Source organism: Chiloscyllium punctatum, chromosome 40 (genome assembly GCF_047496795.1).
Source record: "Chiloscyllium punctatum isolate Juve2018m chromosome 40, sChiPun1.3, whole genome shotgun sequence".
Classification (NCBI taxonomy): domain Eukaryota; kingdom Metazoa; phylum Chordata; class Chondrichthyes; order Orectolobiformes; family Hemiscylliidae; genus Chiloscyllium; species Chiloscyllium punctatum.
In genome coordinates, this window is record NC_092778.1 from 13,403,094 (window position 1) to 13,422,867 (window position 19,774).

Below are 19,774 nucleotides of genomic sequence, written 5' to 3' on the forward strand. Positions count from 1 at the left end.
GGAAGAGGTGTGGGCGCAGGTTGCAACAAGGGAAGATGCTGGGAGTGGGTGCATGGACCTAACGAGGGGGTTGGAGGGAATGGTCTCTAGAATGCTGATAAGGGTAAGTAAGCAAGTCACTCCCTCCTAACAGCCCATCTACCAGTCCTCTTCAGTGACACGGTCAGGAGGCACTAAGATAAAGCAAGGTAAATACTCTAATAAAAACATTAACATATCTCCAGCATATTACATTTCATAGGTATGGAAGGCATGGTCATTTTACATGATACTGCTGTTAATTACTCCAAAATTGTTTCTTTGTGCAAGCCACCACTTTTCAAATGCCCTACATTTAAAAAATAACTCATGGATAGGATCTCAACAGGTAAGCTTTCCAAGTGGAAAGATTCAGCATGATTCATTAGTCAAAAATACCAACAGAAATAGCCAAATTTAACAAGCAAACAGCAATTTCTCCATCTAAAACAGCAATATTTCAGAAATAAAAAAGTCTGCCATTTAAATGGGTCATGAGGGCTGTGGAATTGCCTTCCTTGGACAGGATGGAAGCTGATTAATCAAGAGTTCAGATTTTTGATGGACACAGGAACCTAGTTGTGTGGGGGAGGACGACACAGGTAGAAGAGTGGAATTAAAAAGGTTACAATCAGCTCAGCAGAATCTTACTCACTTGCAGAACTAATCACAAGGGCCAAATGCTCGGTTCCTGCCGGTATGACCAATTTTTTCTCCAGGTCAGATCAAAAAAGTGAAAACCAAACATCAGAAGCAGTTGAATGAAATATTTCATGGTTGTGTTGTGTTTGGTCCCTGCATCATTTCCACAAACCTAGTCATTAATTGTGGTTATTTAGGACAACAGGATTTTATATTTTTTTAAAACCCAGTCATAGAATGTTGGCATCACAAGCTAGCCCATTCTCATCCCTGGAGGTGAGCTGCCTAAACTGGAGAGGAGTGAAGAAATTGTCCAGTAACTTAGTGTTATGAACTGCCTTCCACTCAGCATTTTGCTAATGAAACTAGCTAGGTTAAAATAATTTAGTGTAGCTCAGAGCCTTGATTCATGAACAGCTGTCATGTGTTATTTCAATAGGTGGTCCCACAAGTTAGCTTCACCCTCAGCTCATTAAATATTGATATTGCAGAGCCAAACATTTTCATTAAAATAATGAAGTGAAGGATTGAAAGGAAACATCTACACGTTACAATAAGGGATTGATATTGTGCCACTTTTAAAATAATTTGATTAAATCAGAAGGGGTAAGTAATTCCATAGCAAGCAAACAACAGCCTTTCTCAAGAACTTGCTATCTTCACACTAAGTGAACATATGCAGTATGCAACAGAATTGGCAATTACTCTTCAAAACAGACAATATCCCAATTAGATGGAAACAATGCAGGACAAGATCATTTAAGAGTACTGGAAGCTTAGTCCTTAAAATTTTCATTGATCACAAGTACATGGTTCATTGTTCCAGTGTGCTGTTCTAACAAGATATAGGTAGATGAATTTTAAACTAAAATACAACCTCAACTGAATATCTCAGACCAAAAATGCCTGAACAAAAAGAATTAATTTAACAGCACAACAGTGGGATTATTCATGTCAAAAATCATTTTCAGGCCTCATTGCTTTTCAAATTTTTCTTCTCCATTTTACATGTCAGTAAGAAATTTTTCCCAAACTTCGCTTTATATAGCACAACTGTGAAAAAGGATGGGGCTTTCCTTTCGTTGGATTACTCACCAACAAACCCAGTTTCTCTTTCATCATCAATTGCACAAGCCTTGGCAAAACTCCGGTGCGAACCACCTCCTCAATCCGTTCATTTGGACCGTCTGTCAGATAGGATATTGCCCAACAAGCATCAGAGAGAAGGGCATCATCCTCATAATGAAGCAGTTGAACCAGTGTGGGGAGAATCTGTTGAACTGCCTGGAGGGGGGGATATGGGTTTTTGTTGCGACATAGATTTGATATAGTCCATGTGATATTGCGCAAGTAGTCAACCTAGAATTCAATAAGACTGTATTATGCTAGGACAATAAAGTGACTGAAGGTTTTAGCTAATGAAAGTTAAATTAGCGTTAATACTTTTGTTTAATTAGATTAGTACCACAAAAAATCTTTGAAAATAATTACCTTGGTCAATGAAGAGCCCAGGTAATTTACACGAAATATACAACTTAAAAAATATGATTTTTTTAAAATGCATTCTCTCATGTGGTGTGGGTGTTACTGAAAAGTATTTGATTTCTATCTCCAACTGCTTGAGGTGGTGGTTATTACTGCCTTGAACCATTATGGTCCATTCAGGGAAGGAAGTGCTTTTAGACAGTTCAGTGTTGTGACCCAGTGACAGTATAGACTTGGAACTATGTCATTTCTAACAGGTGGGTGGCTGGGAGGGGCAATTGCAAGTGGTGATATTTCCATACTATCTGGAAGATCAGGCACTGATGTAACAGTTGTATGTTTAGCCTTTTTTGTAAAAATAGAGTACTGGTGAGTTGCTGCACTGCATTGTGCTGCCACTGAGCACCAGCAGAGGGATCAGTGTTTAGACGTGATGGCTGTGATGCTATTCATGCAGACTGCTTTGTCCTGGATGATCCAGGGCAGTGGAAGGTATTTCATCATCCACCTGATTAGTTGGTATTGACAAGACAAGAGTATTTCAGTCTCTGATTGAATCTTGTTGCTACAAAATGGCTGGTTCAGTTCAGTTTCTGGTCAGTAGTAACACCAGGATGGGATATTCAACACAATTTTTGAAATGGAGTGAGAAGAGCAGCTGGTTAGATGCTCTTGTTGTGGATGATCATTGTCTGTTAATCCTAATGGTTTTGCCGCATATTGAATGTGGTAGTTTTCACTCAACGACTCATTAGTCTTAGGGATGACAGGAAACTCCCTTCTCTTAAGAGATTTGGATTTTGGGAAGGAGTTTGCAAAGGAACAGGAGGCTATTTAAGGCAAGAGCCCATGGTGTTGGTAGCAGTATAATAAGGTGGATAAGGGATTGGCTGACTAATAGAAAACACAGAATTGAGAATAAGGAAGGCATTTTCAGGTTGGCAACCTGTTACGTTGAACACCATGGTGGAGGTCAGTACTAGGGTCACAATTAATAACATATGTTGATTTGGATGAAAAAAGTGAATGTACTGTAGTCAAGCTTGACATCACAAATCAATGGAAAGACAAGTGATTAGAATGACAATGTAAACAAGTGGATAAAATTCAGCACAGGGAATATGAAGGTAGGGAAATGTAAAGTTATGCAGGAATAACAGAGGAGCTGAATATTATTTAAATGAACAAAGACTACAGAAAGCTACAGAAGAGGAATTTAAGAGTTCTGTGTAGTGAATGGATCACAAAAAGCAAGTGTCCAGTTCCACAGGTATTGGGGAAGGTGACTAAAGAAAAATGGGGAAGTCTGTTTAAATTATACCAGGTACTAGTTAGACACCAGCTGGAATACTTAGGACAAGTTTGGGCCCTTTATCCAAGGAAGGATATACTGGTATTGGAAGTTGTTCAAAGAGCATTAGGCTGATCGCAGGAATGGAGGGACCATCTTAAGATGAGAGGCTCTGTCCTATTGGAGTTTAGGAGAATTAGAGACAACCTTATTGAAACAAGATTCATAGTGAACTTGACAAATTACAGAAAGACTGTGCTGGCCGTGCACATCGAGGACTAGAGGGCATAGTCTCAGAATGAGAGGTCACATAAATCAGGGATTTCTCCTCAGAATCTGTGGAATACTTTCCAGCAGAGGGCCATCAAGGTTTGGACATCAAGTATAGTCAAGGGTGAGGTTTACTTTTATTAAAAAGTCAGCAAGGGAATCGAGAGTTATAGAGGAAAAAAAAGATGGTTAAAAAGAAGGGTTGAGGACTACCAGACCAGCCATCCTGTGGTTTAAAGGGCCAATAGCTTTCTATCATACCGATAGCAACCTCCCTTTATTGATTTTCTACAACAGTAGGGCCGATGACTTATTACAAATCCTCAGTGGTGCACGGAGGCATACAAATACTGCAGACCTGGAACCTGCAACTTTCCAAATTGGGAGAATGCTTTGTTGACAGTTTGGGTTTAATATTTATTATAAATGTCATGTTTCCATCATCATGCTCCCAGCAATGAAGCCTTGGGTTTTTTGTTTGGCCCAGGCCAGTTATGGAAAGAGGAGGAGGAAGAGTGTGGAGTGGAGAAAACAGGAGTCAAGAAAGGTTGCCTCAATCTACAATCATTTTTCCTCATTTACTTCTGTTATTAGTGATAGGCAAATTGATTAAGCCACAGCATTCGAACTACATCTCAGACAAGTAACTACTTTCTGGACTTACAGGGATACCTGGTTGGACCAATTGCAGGAGTGAGGGAACAGCAGAGCATTCAATTACTGCATCACGAAAAAGAGGGCCATCACCTGTAAGTTAAAAAAAGGTTTTGACTACATTTCTAGTTTACTCAAATCTTTTGAAATAAAATCATGACATTTGATGGCCAAGAAATAAACCACCTCATACCTGCGATGTTGCCCAAGGCCCACACAGCTTGCTCACTGATGTGCATGTGTGGGGAAGAAAGGAGATGTACGAGTGGTGGAATAGCACCTCCTTCCACCACTGCCCCAGTTTGAGCTGATGTGCCAGAGGAAATATTAGTCAGCGCCCAGGCTGACTCAAACTGTAGTGTAGGATCATCCTCCCGACCAAGAAACTCAATAAGCTTCTTAACCAGACCTGCTTCAATACATTCATCCAGTGGAGGTTTCCATGCCTGAGAGAGTAGTTTTCTATCAAGAGGAAAAGCAAAAAAAATTCAATTCTTGTTTCCCCTCAATTGGCACCTTTGAGGACATCTCACATTCAGAAAGGAATTACCAAGACACTATTACACAATAGTCCTGCTAGGTCTACCGAAAACTGCCTTGTATCAAATTCTTGGAAATAGTAAAAAGACTGCACATGCTGAAAGTCAAGTGTGACTAAAACATGGAGCTGGAAAAGCACAGGTCAGACAGCATTGGAGGAGTAAGAAAGTCAAACGTTTCAGGTGGGAACCCTACATCAGGGCTGCCAGTCCTGATGAAGAATCCCAACCCAAATGTCAACACCCTTTGTATCAAAGTCTATTGAATGCAATACTTCAAAGTGGAAACTGGAAATAGAGAATGCAAAGCAAACAGAATTTAACACCTCTAAATCTGCAGGATGATCAAAAGAGAAAATATCACATTGTGCGCTAGAGATACTGGGAGATTAGGGTCAACTCAATGGAGTTGGAACAGAAAAAAAGACTTGTGTACAAGTAGTATGTTAAAGGCCAAGTGCTTGTTCAATTATTCTCAACATCAATATTCCTCATCAAAAAGCTTATCTTGTTCTTGTGGTTAAGTGCAGTTGAATAAATTGTCACAATAGTTTGAAAGGGTTCTTGAATCTGAGTTTTTATAAAAAATTATTAGGTGTGCATCTTTAGGTTTGGGGAGTGGAAGAAAGGAGGAACAAAATAATTCTCATACTCAACAGCTCCAATACACAGCAAGTCAAGTATTAGCTCCACAGCTACAAATGCCCTAGTTACTGAAGTAATGTCCAAGATCATCATTTTTCACTAATGATGCCTGAAGTTCACTCAAGTACTCCATGGATCCAAACCTGTACCGCAAATAGGACTAGTGTGCAATGTGTCATTAGAACATGGTGATCATTATTCATCCTATTTTTCCAAATAGGCAAAAAAGTACTGTAATGAGCTATCACTCTTACCGAACTCCATTTGTAGCTTCCAACTGTAGCAACGGGTCTTGGCTATTCATTCCCTTCACAATCTCCTCTATGGTCATTGGATGGCTCTGATAAAAAAGGGAAAAGCAACATTAAAGTATAAGATAGTGTCTTTTTACTTTTGACTTTTTTTGATTGTGGATGGAAATAGAATAACTGTTTTAAAGCCAGGATTGTTGAAGTATTACTGCAGTTTTTTTAAACCAAAAGTTATCTAACTCATAAGCACTGTTTAGTAATGATAAAAGGCCTCTGCCTGTCAACAATTAAGATTGGTTCTCAGCTGAACGGTTTGGAGCTGTGAACAGGATAGAGAGAAGTCACCAGACCTCCTCTAACCCAGGAGAATGTATGTGCATATGTTCTCTGTTGAAACTCTAAGCCAACTAAAATAATTCTTCCTTCGTCATCAGCAGTGACATTTAATTAATAAAAGGTCTCTGACTTTTACAAGTGAACCAACCACCCTGTGCCTTCTACAAACCACCGAAGGAATCTGGAGAAGGGAGACTACAAAGCAGCATTCTAATTAACAGCCATTTCAGCAGATCCTGTGAACAGGGACCACTGAACTGCTTTCCTAGTTTTTTTCCATTCTTCCATATCACCCATGATTTACTTTTTTTTCCTGTTACTAAGTGTATGTCCATGCAAGGGGAAATTTATAAGAGGGGAATAGAGTTTCCCTTTTACCTTTTACTGTTTATTGCAAGAAAATAGACAGTAGACAAATAGGGTTTAGAGACAAGTAAATTGGGGAATTTTGATACATTTAAAAATTTGTTAAGTCCAGGAATAGTGGAACTTCATGTCGAGCATGTATCCCACTGAGGCATAAGATTGTTTGGTCAAGAATGAATTATAAATCAAGACACATTTAACATGGAATGTCTAATTTCATTGTGATTAACCCATTCCAGAATTTCTGCAAACTTTTCATGACTACATATCCTCAATAGAATCAAGGTGCAAAAGCAGTTGCATTCATGATTTTGTATCCTTGTTGTGTGATGTATTATTGAAATATCACATTAGACACATTCTGGCAGCTTGTGTTCACGTATATGACAATGCCAAGGGACAGGTCGATGGTTAATCTTAGCTGGGCTATCACATGGTATGAGTGATACTCTATAATCCCTACAGGTTATAACCCCACTTGCAAAGATTTAAGAAGAATTGGCAGTGGATACAAATGTATGTTTACCTTACCTCTCCAGATTTAAAAAAAGACAAAGATAATAGACAAGATGGAAACAATGTTAGAATTCTAACAGTTAACTGAAAATTGGTTGCTCTACAAGGGTATAATAAAGTGTGAACATTCCACATACATTAAATCCAGCAAGCTTTGGTAAAGAAAGGTCACCATCTGGAAATGTGCTTATGTTCCGTCTCTTCAAGATCTGTTCATCCCTTTTGGCTTTTCGTAATTCAACAGAAAATTCAATCCTCTGCCTCCTCAGTATCTGGTTTAAGCAAAAATTAAGATTCATGGCTAGAAGAGATTACAGTGAAAAATGTCCCAGACCTTAATATAGTAATTCAAACAAAAGCAGCATTTGAATAATCCCATCCCCTTGACATAGGAACAATTTTAAACAACTGATCACTTAGCAAAATCCCCAAAACAGGTCTTAACTGACCGTATTTTAAGGAGCAAGAGATATTAATAGAACTCCAGATAGAGGTGATACACCTTTGACAAAATGAGCAAATAGCTCAGACCAAGCCATTCAGCCCTGGCCAGTGCTTATGCTCTACCTAAGCTTCCTCCAACACCAGCTCTTAACAATTCCAGTCTCTTGGATATGCTTATCTAAGTTCCCATTAAAAATGTACTATATCTATAATATTCTCCTCAACCATGTGGTGGCATGCAAGGCTATGGAATTAAATGCCACATTGAGAACCTTCTAGCCAAAGTTTCTTCTGAATTTTACATTTAATTTCTTGGTTTACTATCATCTTCACATTTTCTAGTTTTGTGCTTCCACTGATGTAAAACAAAACGTTCACTGGATTAATGCAAAGTATGGCAGGCTTGTCCTATGAAGAGGGGTGGAGTAGCTTGGACCTGCATTCACTCCAAGAACGAGAAGTGACCTTATTGAAACATGCAAGAATCTTAGGATTTGACACTTGTTACTCCTTGTGGGAGAGTCTCAGACAAGGCATATCTCAGATTAAAAGGTCTCACCTATTTAAGAGAGATAGAGAAATTTCTTGAGGGTAACAAATCTGAGGAATTCTTTACCAGAGGCTTTTTGAGGCTGGGATAAGTGTATACCAAGCAGAGATTAAACAAAATTTTAGAAGTCAGGAAAGGGAATCAAGGGTTTCGGAAAAGGCAGGAAAGCAGAGTTGAGGATCATCAGGTCAGCCATTAGCTCATTGAAGAGCAGAGCAAGCTTAATAGGCCAAATGGCTGCATCCAACAGTTGAAAACCAGAATAGCCATTATTCATCCTATACTTCTCTCAAAAGGGGAAAGAAACACTGCTGATGTATCCATTACAGATTGACAACTTCAGGTATTGTATCATCCTCTGTACCTTACAGCAACCACAATTGTACTAAGTTCTATATGTGGCCTAATTTAATTTCAATAGAAGTTAGACAAAAAAATCTTGACAATTGAGGGTTTTTTTTAAAAAAGTGGCTTTAATAAATTGCTTCACTATATTCAATTATAAGTATTTGTATTTTCAGCTCCTTGTACCAGATGGAGATTTTCATTTACCAAATAGCATGCAACCTCCGTTTATTTCACAAAAAATTACAATTGGCAATTAGAAGCTATTGTGCATTATTAAAAACTTGCATTTGTTGCAGTTCTTTTTAGTATTGATGGTCCTCCAGTTCCCTCACCAATTGTTTTATAGAGCCAATCTACACAGTTATTGGAAGTGAACAATGTGGTTCCAGCACTGATCCATTTTCTGCCACTGAAAAACTATACTTCACAGCTGCACAGCACTTTCTTGCAGTCAGCTACTGCCCATTCCAGTCAGTCTTCTCCTCCTGTTTAAGGATATTGAGATAGAAGCACATTTGCAAATCCAGCATTTATTACCCATTTCCATATGTTGATGAGTGATGGTGAGCCACCTACAACTGAGCAACCATTTCAAGAGAGCCACATCATATATTGGCCAAATAGGCAATAAAGGCAAATTTCCCTCCCCGAAGGATATTAAATGGGTTTTTAAAACAAAATTGTAGCTTCACAATTAGAGAGACACTTAATTTGAGAAATCTGGAATAAATTAAGTTTTAATTTTAGTCTCCGTTGTAGAGTCCAAGACTTTTTAAAAAGTGCTGGGGTGGGGGAAAAAAATGGAGGGAAGTGAGACTTGCTGTTAACCACCATTCTGCCATCAGTACTTGGGACAGGATGGTGGATGCAAAGTACAGGTAAACAGATATTGTAGTTGATGTCAAGCTCAATAAAAAAGTTCAATAATATCATCTACAATAAGATCTTAGATAGTAATAACCCTTATCACAAATGATTAGATGTCTGAAAGGAGATAGGAAATAACAAGCCAACAGTTATACTTTTGTTCCAGTCCTCCAATTTCATTAAAATAGCAATCACACTCCCTTTCACAAAAGAATCTTCAAGAAATAATGAGTGGTTAGTAGCTCTCATTGATACCTTTAAAATATTCTCATGGTCTCACTGAAAACTCCTTGAGCAAGGGTTGAAATAGTTTGGTATTGAGGCAGTGACAACTATAGTTGAGCAGAGAGATCTTTCTGTCCATGTATGTAGGTCCTTGAAAGTTGCCACCCAGATGGATAGGGTTTTAAGACATACAGTGTGTTAACTTTTATGAGTAGAGGGACTGAGTCTCAGAACCATGAGGTTATAATGCAACTGTACAGAACTGTGCGGAAGCACTTGGACTATTGTGTCCAGTTCTGGTCACCACATTATAGGAAGGGTGTGGAAGCTTTGGAAGGATTCAGAGGAGATATACTATGTTGCCTGATATGGAGGGAAGGTCTTACAAAGAAAGGCTGTGCAACTTGAAGCTGTTTTCATTGGAGAGAAAAAAAGTTGAAAGGTGACTTAATGGAGACATAAGATAATCAGAGGGTTAGATAGGGTGGACAATGAGTCTTTCCTCTCACATGGTGAAGGCTAGCACAAGGAGCATAGCTTTAAATTGAGGGGTGATAGATATAAGACAGATGTCAGACGTAGTTTCTTTACTCAGTCATAGGGACATGGAACACTAGTAGACTTGCCAACCTTAAGGGTATTTAAATGGTCATTGTATAAACATAATGGATGAAAATGGAATAGTGCAAGTTAGATGGGCTTCAGATTGGTTTCACAGGTCAGCACAACATTGAGGGACAAAGAGTATTACAGCACGGTACAAGCCCTATGTTCTGATAGTGCTGACTCTCCAACTGGTTGGCATATTCAGCCAGTAGCACAATATTGGAGAATCTCATTTCTAGATCAAAGTTGAACTGAACATCAAAAGAGTAGAAAATTAAACTGCTCCATCAAGAGCTATATCATGCAAGAAACAAGTACCTCCACATTTTTGCCTCTGTTCTTGAATTTTTTCATCCTCTCATTCTCAATTTCACTAGCTGACATCTTGGCTGCCTGAATGTAAAAACAAACAATGCACAGTAAAATTTAAATATTTAAGAAGTTTTAACTGCTATTTTAAATAGCAGTTAAAACATTTTGAATGACCGGCCAATAGAAATGATAGCACAAAGCATTTTACTGATTAAAAAAAGGTAAACGAGAACTGAAGGACCAAGCCTAGAAGTGCAAAATCCTAAAACAAGACCATAACTTCCATGTAGCCTTAAGTAACTAAGTACAGCATGATCTAGATGTAGCAAATTTAGTCTCATCTCTATCCATTCCATGCATAGAGTCAGTCATAAATGGACCAGCTGGATCCAATTGAAACAAAAATTCTCAGTAAAAAACATTTATACATGGTCTGATATAGCGATCTTAAGAACGGTTTCTTATTTATTGGTCCAAGAGTAGATATGACAATTACAAATTCTGATTGAAGAACAAAGTCAATTAAATTATCTGAATTCCTCTGTACCCTTGCCTTGCTTCCATTTTCAAGAAATACATTTGTTCAAATTACCAAACCCACTGTTGTAGGCTTCATGAAGTCATTGTACTAAAATACTACAGTCAGAAATATGACGTGTCCATTGTACATTTGGAGCAACCACCAAGTGCATTTGAGATAGATCGTATGTTCAAGCACAATTTATGAAGTTATATTGGAATAGATGACTATTACTGAGATGCTGATTCAATGTTATGCAATTGCCAATTTGCTGACATGGTAAAGGACTGCAAATAAAATGGGACCCAGACAGTTAATCTGATAATGTGTTTGGTTACAAGTTCAGGTATTGTTTGATATCCAATATGGGTAGCAAGTAATTTGCAAAATTCAGTGACGAGTTTATGGGCCTCAAATGAATTCCAAAAATAGAAGCCACTATTTCCTATTCAACAGTCTAGCTTTCATTCATAAAATACAATCTATTTTCTGGACAGATGCAGCAGGACCTGCTGAGCTTTTCCAGCACTGGCACCATTTCCCTCATGCTGGACTTCTGGAAGATTGTATGGGGGGGGGGGGGGGGGGCGGGGGGGGTGGAGAAAGCTGCCCATAGGTAATAGAGGACTGCCATCTGCTGCTTAACTTACAACTGCTAGAGCTTGGTGATTTTATTTTTAAAAGACACTTACTCAAAAACCTCTTACAAAAAGACATTTCTGCTGTTGGCAGATCAAGTAACAAGGAGACAGCCAATTAAGATCGAAAAAGACAACTAATCGAGGACACCACAATCCCAAAATATTGTTTTACCAACATGGTACAATTTTTTAAAATTCATTTACTAAAATCAACATGTTCAGGTGTGCTATTACACACCTCGTGGAGCAGATAGGACTTGAACCCAGGCCTCCTGGCTCAGAAGTAGGGACCACACCACAAAGTTTTTCAGAGGGATCTTCACCAAAGGTCAGATTTGCTGCCACATCAAATGGTCTAGCTTGCCCTTATGCATCCCTCAGGATGAATTTCAGCATTACCACATGCTATACCCTGGACAAATCAGTAGATATCAGCTGAAAGACAAGCAGCCCTTTCACCCTCTTTTTAAAAGGAGGCAGGCAGCCAAGCATAATCTGTCTGGAGCTGCCCTGAACAGTTAACTGACATTTACCCTGGACATAGATAGAAGTTGCATCCTCTTTGCCGATAGGTCTTCATAGTCCTGCTGAATGGTTTGAAGCAGAAATGGGACTTCTTCTCCAATGATTGACAATGGTAGCCACACCAGCCTGTCAAAGGCTACAACACAAATTTGTGCAGACTCTGTCTGTAGGAGTGACCTACTTCCTACAAAGGTGGGCAATGTCTTTCTCCACTCTGCCAAAAAGAGTGCCATTATCTTGACAACACCTTCCAATCGGTGCTACTGTATCCCTGAGGGTCATTCTCTACCACTCATGATTGGCTGCAACATCTAGCACCCATGCTCACTGACTCCAACCCTTGACATCATTAACTCTACATACCCATTCACTGACTAAGGACACTTCTACACCTGCACTTCAAGTAACTCCCATAATAGTCATCTCATGTTCCACACAGCAATACAGAAAGGTCAAGGTAGTCAGTGGCCCAAGCTTCTCACCTTCTGTGACGTGAATTCAAAGTCTGACCATACCAATCAGCCAACTGACCACATCCAAGCTCCTGGATTGTTTTCAGAAGTAGACCCAGACAAGGCAGAGACCACCTCAGCAAAACATCATGGCTTTGTGTCGGTGCTGACAACACAGAACTACTGTGCTGTGAACCTGATCTCTGGCAAAGGGGATAAATAGCACAGAAAATAGCACTGAAAGCAGTCAAATTGATTCAGAGTTTGTGCAATGACAGCAAGCAAAATGCCCAGAGACACCTGGTCCAATCCAGGGGCTGGATAAGTGCCCTTCAGCAGTGTCCATGCAGCAATATTACAATAATCAATGCTGATGCAGCATGAAGTGCAGAAGCATCCTGTCAGGATCAGAGATATGCCATGCAGGCTCTTAGAGGCTGACACGTGTTGATTATCAGTATCTGTGGATGTAGGGGGGGCACGTGGCCATTGCCCATGAAGCACATCCTGAGAAGTTGGTGCCCATTCTTCTACATAGGAGGCAGGTTGCAGCCATTTGGTACCCAGTGAACACAGTTGAGAATTTATAGCATCTAGCTTGTTTGGCCTATTTGGCAAGATAGGATGCAGAATAGGAATTAGAAATATGGACATTAATAAGGCATTTTACAAGCTATAATTTCCATGATTGGAAACTCAATGTTACCTAGCAAGAAGCATGTCACATTGCTTGACAAAAACAAAAGATGTAGCATTGTGTTCCAATGTTGAGCTAGACCTGAATAGACTTCCACTTCAAATCCAATCATAGCCCTCATAACTCAGATCCTTAAGATTCCACCCATTCTCCATGTGTGGAAAGAAAATCTCATGTTTCTAACATTCAAAAGGAAAATCTCAAAAGCCAAAGTAATGTGACATTTCATTGAACTACATGAACACCTCTAGAGTGAAGCTTGAGGAATGGTCTCCAGAACAACTTCATAATCCTCGCATCAGATTCCATTATCTGTTAAAACTATTTTTGAAAAATGTTTTTTTAAAAAGGTGACAGAATCAAGTCCATACACAATCCTTCATTTACAGTCTAAAGTACTTCAAAACATACAATATCTCATGACTTACCAAGAAATGTCAAATCATATCCAAGAACCACTTTACAATGTTTATTAGCTTAGACTTACCCAAAATAAAATTCAACTAGTCTTTGATCTTAGGAGATCAATATCCATGATCATAATTTAGGAAAAAAACAAAACAAACTTCAGTTATCACTTTTCACAAGCACTAGACATTCCTAAAGACCGCTACAGCCAATGAGTTACTTCTTTGGGGGAGTGCATAATCACTGTTGCAATGTAGGTAATGGAGAATTGAATCAGAACACAGCAAGTACACAAAAACTACAACAAGTTGCTGAACAGTTTCCAAAGACATGATCAATCAAGGTATGCTGTTTTGGAAATCATAGGGGGCGATCGATTCACAGGGGAACATAGCACAAACAGCAAGTTTTTGGTATTGAGACTGGCTCTAATGCAACGAGGGGTATCTCAGATTCCAAGAGATCAATTGTGTTAGGGGACTCCAGTCCAAGGTACAGACAGATGTTTCTGTGGCCAGCAGCGAAAAATCAAAATGGTGTGTTACTTCCCTGGTGCCAGGATCAACGATGTCTCAGAAGGTGCAGAATGTTTTCAAGAGGTCATTGTCCACATTTGAACCAACGACATAGGAAGGGAAAGGTAGAGATTCTGAAGGGAGATTACACAGAGTTAGGCAGAAATTTAAAAAAGGAGGACCTCGAGAATAGCAATATTGGGATTACTCCCAGTGCTACGAGCTAGTGAGGGCAGGAATAGCATGATAGAGCAGATGACTGCATGGCTGAGGAGCTGCTGAATGGGAGAAGGATTCACATTTTTGGATCTATGGAAGTGGGGTAGAAGTGACCTGTACAAGAAGGACGGATTGTACCTAAATTGGAAGGGGACAAATATACTGGCAGGGAGATTTGCTAGAGCTACTCAGGAAGATTTAAATTAGTAAGGTGGGGAACCCAGGAAGAGTGAAGAAAAAGATCAGACTGGTACAGTTGAAAATAGATGTGAGTCAAACAGTCAGGCCAGGCAGGGACAAGATAGGATGAATGAATTAAACTGCATTTATTTCAATGCAAGGGGCCGAACAGGGAAGGCAGATGAACTTAGGGCATGGTTAAGAACATGGGACTGGGATATCATAATTATGGAAACATGACTCAGGGATGGGCAGGACTGGCAGCTTAATGTTCCAGGATACAAATGCTACAGGAAAGATAGACAGAGGCAAGGGGGGGGGGGGGGAAAGAAGGGAGTGCAGTTTTTGATAAGGGCTAGTGTTACTGCTGTACTGAAGGAGGATATTCCTGGAAATACATCCAGGGAAGTTATTTGGGTGGAACTGAGAAATAAGAAAGGGATGATTACCTTATTGGGATTGTATTATAGAACCCCCCCCCCCCCCCCCCCCCCCAAATAGTCAGAGGGAAATTGAGACACAAACTTTTAGGGAGATCTCAGCTATCTGCAAGAATAGTAGGGGATTTTAACTTTCCAAACATCGACAGGGACTGCCGTAGTGTTAAGGGTTTAGAGTGAGAAGAATTTGTTAAGATTAGATTACTTAGTGTGGAAACAGGCCCTTCGGCCCAACAAGTCCACACTGACCCACCGAAGTGCAACCCATCCAGACCCATTCCCTTACATTTACCCCTTCACCTAACACTACGGGCAATTTAGTATGGTCAATTCACCTAACCTGTACATCTTGGGATTGTGGGAGGAAACCAGAGCACCCAGAGGAAACCCACACAGACACGGGGAGAATGTGCAAACTCCGCACAGTCACCTGAGGCGGGAACTGAACCTGGGTCTCTGGCACAGTGAGGCAGCAGTACTAACCACTGTGCCACCATGTTAAGTGTGTACAAGAAAATTTTCTGATTCAGTATGTGGATGTATCTATGAGAGAAGGTGTAAAAATTGACCTACTCTTGGGAAATAAGGCAGGGCAGGTGACAGAGGTGTCAGTGGGGGAGCACTTTGGAGCCAGCGACCATAATTCTATTAGTTTTAAAATAGTGATGAAAAAGGATAGACCAGATCTAAAAGTTGAAGTTCTAAATTGGAGAAAGGCCAATTTCGACAGTATTATGCAAGAGAACATCCAAAAGCTGATTGGAGGCAGATGTTCACAGGTAAAGGGATGGCTGGAAAGTGGGAAGCCTTCAGAAATGGGATAACAAGAATCCAGAGAAAATATATTCCCGTTAGGGTGAAAGGAAAGACTGGGAGGTATAGGGAATGCTGGATGACTGAAGTATTTGAGGGTTTGGTTAAGAAAAAAGGAGGAAGCATATGTCAGGTATAGACAAAATAGATCAAGTGAATCCTTAGAAGAGCATAAAGGCAGTCGGAGTACACTAGAGAGAAATCAGGAGGGCAAAAAGGGGACACGAGATAGCTTTGGCAAATAGAATTAAGGAGAATCCAAAGGGTTTTTGCCAATACATTAAGGACAAAAGGGGTAGCGAGGGAGAGAATAGGGCCCCTCAAAGATCAGCAAGGTAGCCTTTGTGTGGAGCTGGAGCAGATACTAAATAAGTATTTTGCATCAGTATTTACTGTGAAAAAGGACATGGAAGATATCGACTGTAGGAACATAGATGGTGACACCTTGCAAAATGTCCATATTACAGAGGAGGAAGTACTGCATGTCTTGAAATGCATAAAAGTGGATAAATCCCCAGGACCTGATCAGGTGTACCCTAGAACTCTGTGGGAAGCTAGAGAAGTGATTGCTGGGCCTCTTGCTGAGATATTTGTATCATCGATAGTCACAGGTGAGGTGCCAGAAGACTGGAGGTTGGCTAACATGGTGCCACTGTTTAAGGAGGGCAGTTAAGACAAGCCAGGGAACTATAGACCGGTGAGCCGGAAATCAATGGTGGGAATCCTGAGGGACAGGATGTACATGTATTTGGAAAGGCAAGGACTGATTAGGGATAGTCAACATGGCTTTGTGCGTGGGAAATCATGTCTCAAGCTTGATTGAGTTTTTTGAAGATGTAACAAAGAAAATTGAAGAGGGCAGAGCAGTAGATTTGATCTATATGGACTTCAGTAAGGCGTTCAACAAGGTTCCCCACAGGAGACTGGTTAGCAAGGTTAGATCTCATGGAACACAGGGAGAACTAGCCATTTGGATACAGAACTGGCTCAAGGGTAGAAGACAGAGGGTGGTGGTGGTGGAGGGTTGTTTTTCAGACTGGATGCTTGTGACCAGTGGAGTGCCACAAGGATTGGAGCTGGACCCTCTAAGTTTTGTCATTTACATAAATGATTTGTACGTGAGCATAACAGGTATAGTAAGTTTGCAGATGACGCCAAAATTGGAGGTGTAGTCGACAGCAAAGTTGGTTACCTCAGATTACAACAGGATCTTGATCAGATGGGCCAATGAGCTGAGAAGTGGCAGATGGAGTTGAATTCAGATAAATGCTGCATTTTTGGGAAAGCAAATCTTAGCAGGTCTTGTACACTTAGTGGTAAGGTCTTAGGGAGTGTTGCTGAACAAAGAGACCTTGGAGTGCAGGTTCATAGCTCCTTGAAAGTGGAGTCACAGGTAGACAGGATAGTGAAGGTGGCATTTGGTATGCTTTCCTTTATTGGTCAGAGTATTGAGTACAGGAGTTGGGAGGTCATGTTGCAGCTGTAGGACATTGGTTAGGCCACTGTTGGAATATTTCATGCAATTCTGGTCTCCTTCCTAACAGAAAGGAGGTTGTGAAACATGAAAGGGTTCATAAGAGATTTACAAGGATGTTGCCAGGGTTGGAGGATTTGAGCTACAGGCAGAGGCTGAACACGCTGGGGCTGTTTTCCTGGAGCGTTGGAGGGGAGGGGTGACCTTATAGACGTTCGCAAAATTATGAGGAGCACAGATTGTCTATTTATCCCAAGTCTTTTCCCTGGGTCAGGGAGTCCACAACTAGAGAGCATAGGTTTAGGGTGAGAGGGGAAAGATATAAAAGACCTAAGGGGCAACTTTTTCCCCCAGAGGGTAGTACGTGTGTGGGATGAGCTGCCAGAGGAAGTGGTGGAGGCTAGTACAATTGCAACATTTAAAAGCCATTTGGATGGGTGGATAAATAGGAAGGATTTGGAGGGAGGTGGGCCAGGTGCTAGCAGGTGGGACTAGATTGGGTTGGGATATCTGATCACCATGGACGGGTTGGACCAAAGGGTCTGTTTCCATGCTGTACATCTCTGATGTTAAGGGATAAACGTTGGTCAAGATGTCACAATTTCTCTTCACGGCTTTTGTCTCAGTTTGGCCATCTTAACCCCACCCCTAAAAAACACCTTCAGCAACATAACATGCACTCAGTACTACCCCATAGTATTAAGGGACAGAGTTCCACTCAATCTTCGTTTTCAGAGGCAAAAAAGTGTTACCAAATTCAGCTCCCTTACATTATCCAGAATTAAATCTGGAAAAATCAACATCACCAGCAATTGACGCAGCATCCTATACTGTAATAGTACCACAATTCTCTCCCTAATGGCACTGAGTCAACCCACGGCAGGTGGACGGCAGCAGTTCAAAGAAGGCAGCCGCCCATCATTTTCTAGAGGTCAACCAGAGACAGGTAACATTCTCACTAGCCGCGCCTACAGCATTAAAAAACAAATAAGTTTCAATCCAGCAAGCAGAGCACGCTGACAAAAAGAAAGATGAAACAAGCAAAAAAAAGATTTGCACTTGAGAGAATATTACATACAGGATGAGTCTTGTAAGCACCTCAGATCTATCAGCATCGTTATGAAGAAGAAATTAGCACAATGACCTGTCCTAACGAACACCAAAATCGGTACACTCTTCCATAAATCGAAGTTTAAAAGAGAAATTTGTAAGATGCTCGGAGTATTCATTATGGTACGGAGACGTTCCGCAAACTGAACTGCAAACACAAATAAAGCCCGCGCACTTTTACACGAGATAGCTCAGTCTTCAAGTCAAAAACTCAATGCCTCCCGACCAACGTTGCATGCAAATAAAAACTAACCAACCTCGACCCTTCTAAAATGACTCAAGAGTATCAGGGAGAAAACTGGTGTTCCCCGGGATTTAAATTTCCCGGGCCAAGCCAGAGTTGCTGAATAAGTCATTTCCAGTGCCCGCTGATTGGAGAGTGAGACATAAGCACCTCCCGGAAACGCTACGTTGCTGATTACCTCTGAATATACAATTCCCCTTAAGGCTGTTATAATATATTGTAGTTACGGCACTTTCCAACTGATTCCCCATTGCAAAACAAAACCACTCGGGTCCAGTCATTTCCTGAAAGCCATATGTACATTCTGGATGAACTTGAAATGTTGAACAAAGAAAAGTTAGGGCCTATTTCCACTGGTGGATGTTGAGATATCTCTAACACAAGTCAATAAAGCACAGAGTCCTCCTCCTCTTGGTCAATGTTTGTTCCTCAGTCAAATCACTTTTTCAAAGATATTTTCTGATTAATCTGTTCAGAGATGTTATGACACAGCAGAACCCAGACCTCCTCGCTTACAGCCATTGACACTACCATTGTGCCAAAAGAACTCTTACCACATCACTTTTATGATGACGAACCTGATGCTTCAGGAACCTTGCTGACAAAACTTTACCATTTTTTCACCCCATTAGAGGAACACTGACTGTGATTGATTGCCTCCGTCTGAGCATAGTCTGAGAATTAGGGCCAGATCAACCAGGTGAGATATTAAAAAGCATTGAATTGATCTGGGAATGCAATTTTATAAATAGATCAAATCTACCATTATTTCTTTACTTCCTATGAGATTGACTAACTTGATGCTTGGGAAGATGCAACCATATCTTATCACAATGTGGCACTGTCTTAAAGCACTCACGTAATGTGGACATCGGACTTACTTGTTAAAGTTCCCATTTCATGTTGTCAGAAGAACCCATGACCTTAACAGAAATATTTTGCTGTTATCTTTTAAGCAGTACATTTTACAAGCTAGCACAACAATTCCTAAAGCTTCAGCATACTATGAAAAATGCTAATGTACTTCACTGTCTGTGTCAACATTCCCATTTAAATGGTTGTCACTTTGATGAAGTGTATCTTGGTACAGCCAAAGGACTAGATTTATTTATACACATTAACATCATTAATTAGAACCGAAATGAATCAAACGCAAGTGAGTAACATTTCT

At 40.3% G+C, this 19,774-nt stretch overlaps 1 protein-coding gene across 1 annotated transcript in view; it reads right to left on the reverse strand.

Annotated features, from left to right (window-relative positions):
- The window catches only part of LOC140464361 (importin subunit alpha-5-like), a 29,465-nt gene extending 10,759 nt beyond the window's left edge, over nucleotides 1-18,706 (reverse strand). Inside the window, exons 1-7 of the mRNA XM_072559322.1 lie at nucleotides 18,617-18,706; nucleotides 10,372-10,446; nucleotides 7,151-7,285; nucleotides 5,799-5,884; nucleotides 4,554-4,822; nucleotides 4,371-4,453; nucleotides 1,756-2,019 (exon numbers count right to left, since the gene is read on the reverse strand). Coding sequence (XP_072415423.1) covers nucleotides 1,756-2,019; nucleotides 4,371-4,453; nucleotides 4,554-4,822; nucleotides 5,799-5,884; nucleotides 7,151-7,285; nucleotides 10,372-10,437 — 903 coding nt within the window. The 5' untranslated portion in view covers nucleotides 10,438-10,446; nucleotides 18,617-18,706. The remainder of the gene's footprint in view (nucleotides 1-1,755; nucleotides 2,020-4,370; nucleotides 4,454-4,553; nucleotides 4,823-5,798; nucleotides 5,885-7,150; nucleotides 7,286-10,371; nucleotides 10,447-18,616) is intronic.
- Between the last annotated feature and the right edge of the window lie 1,068 nt (nucleotides 18,707-19,774).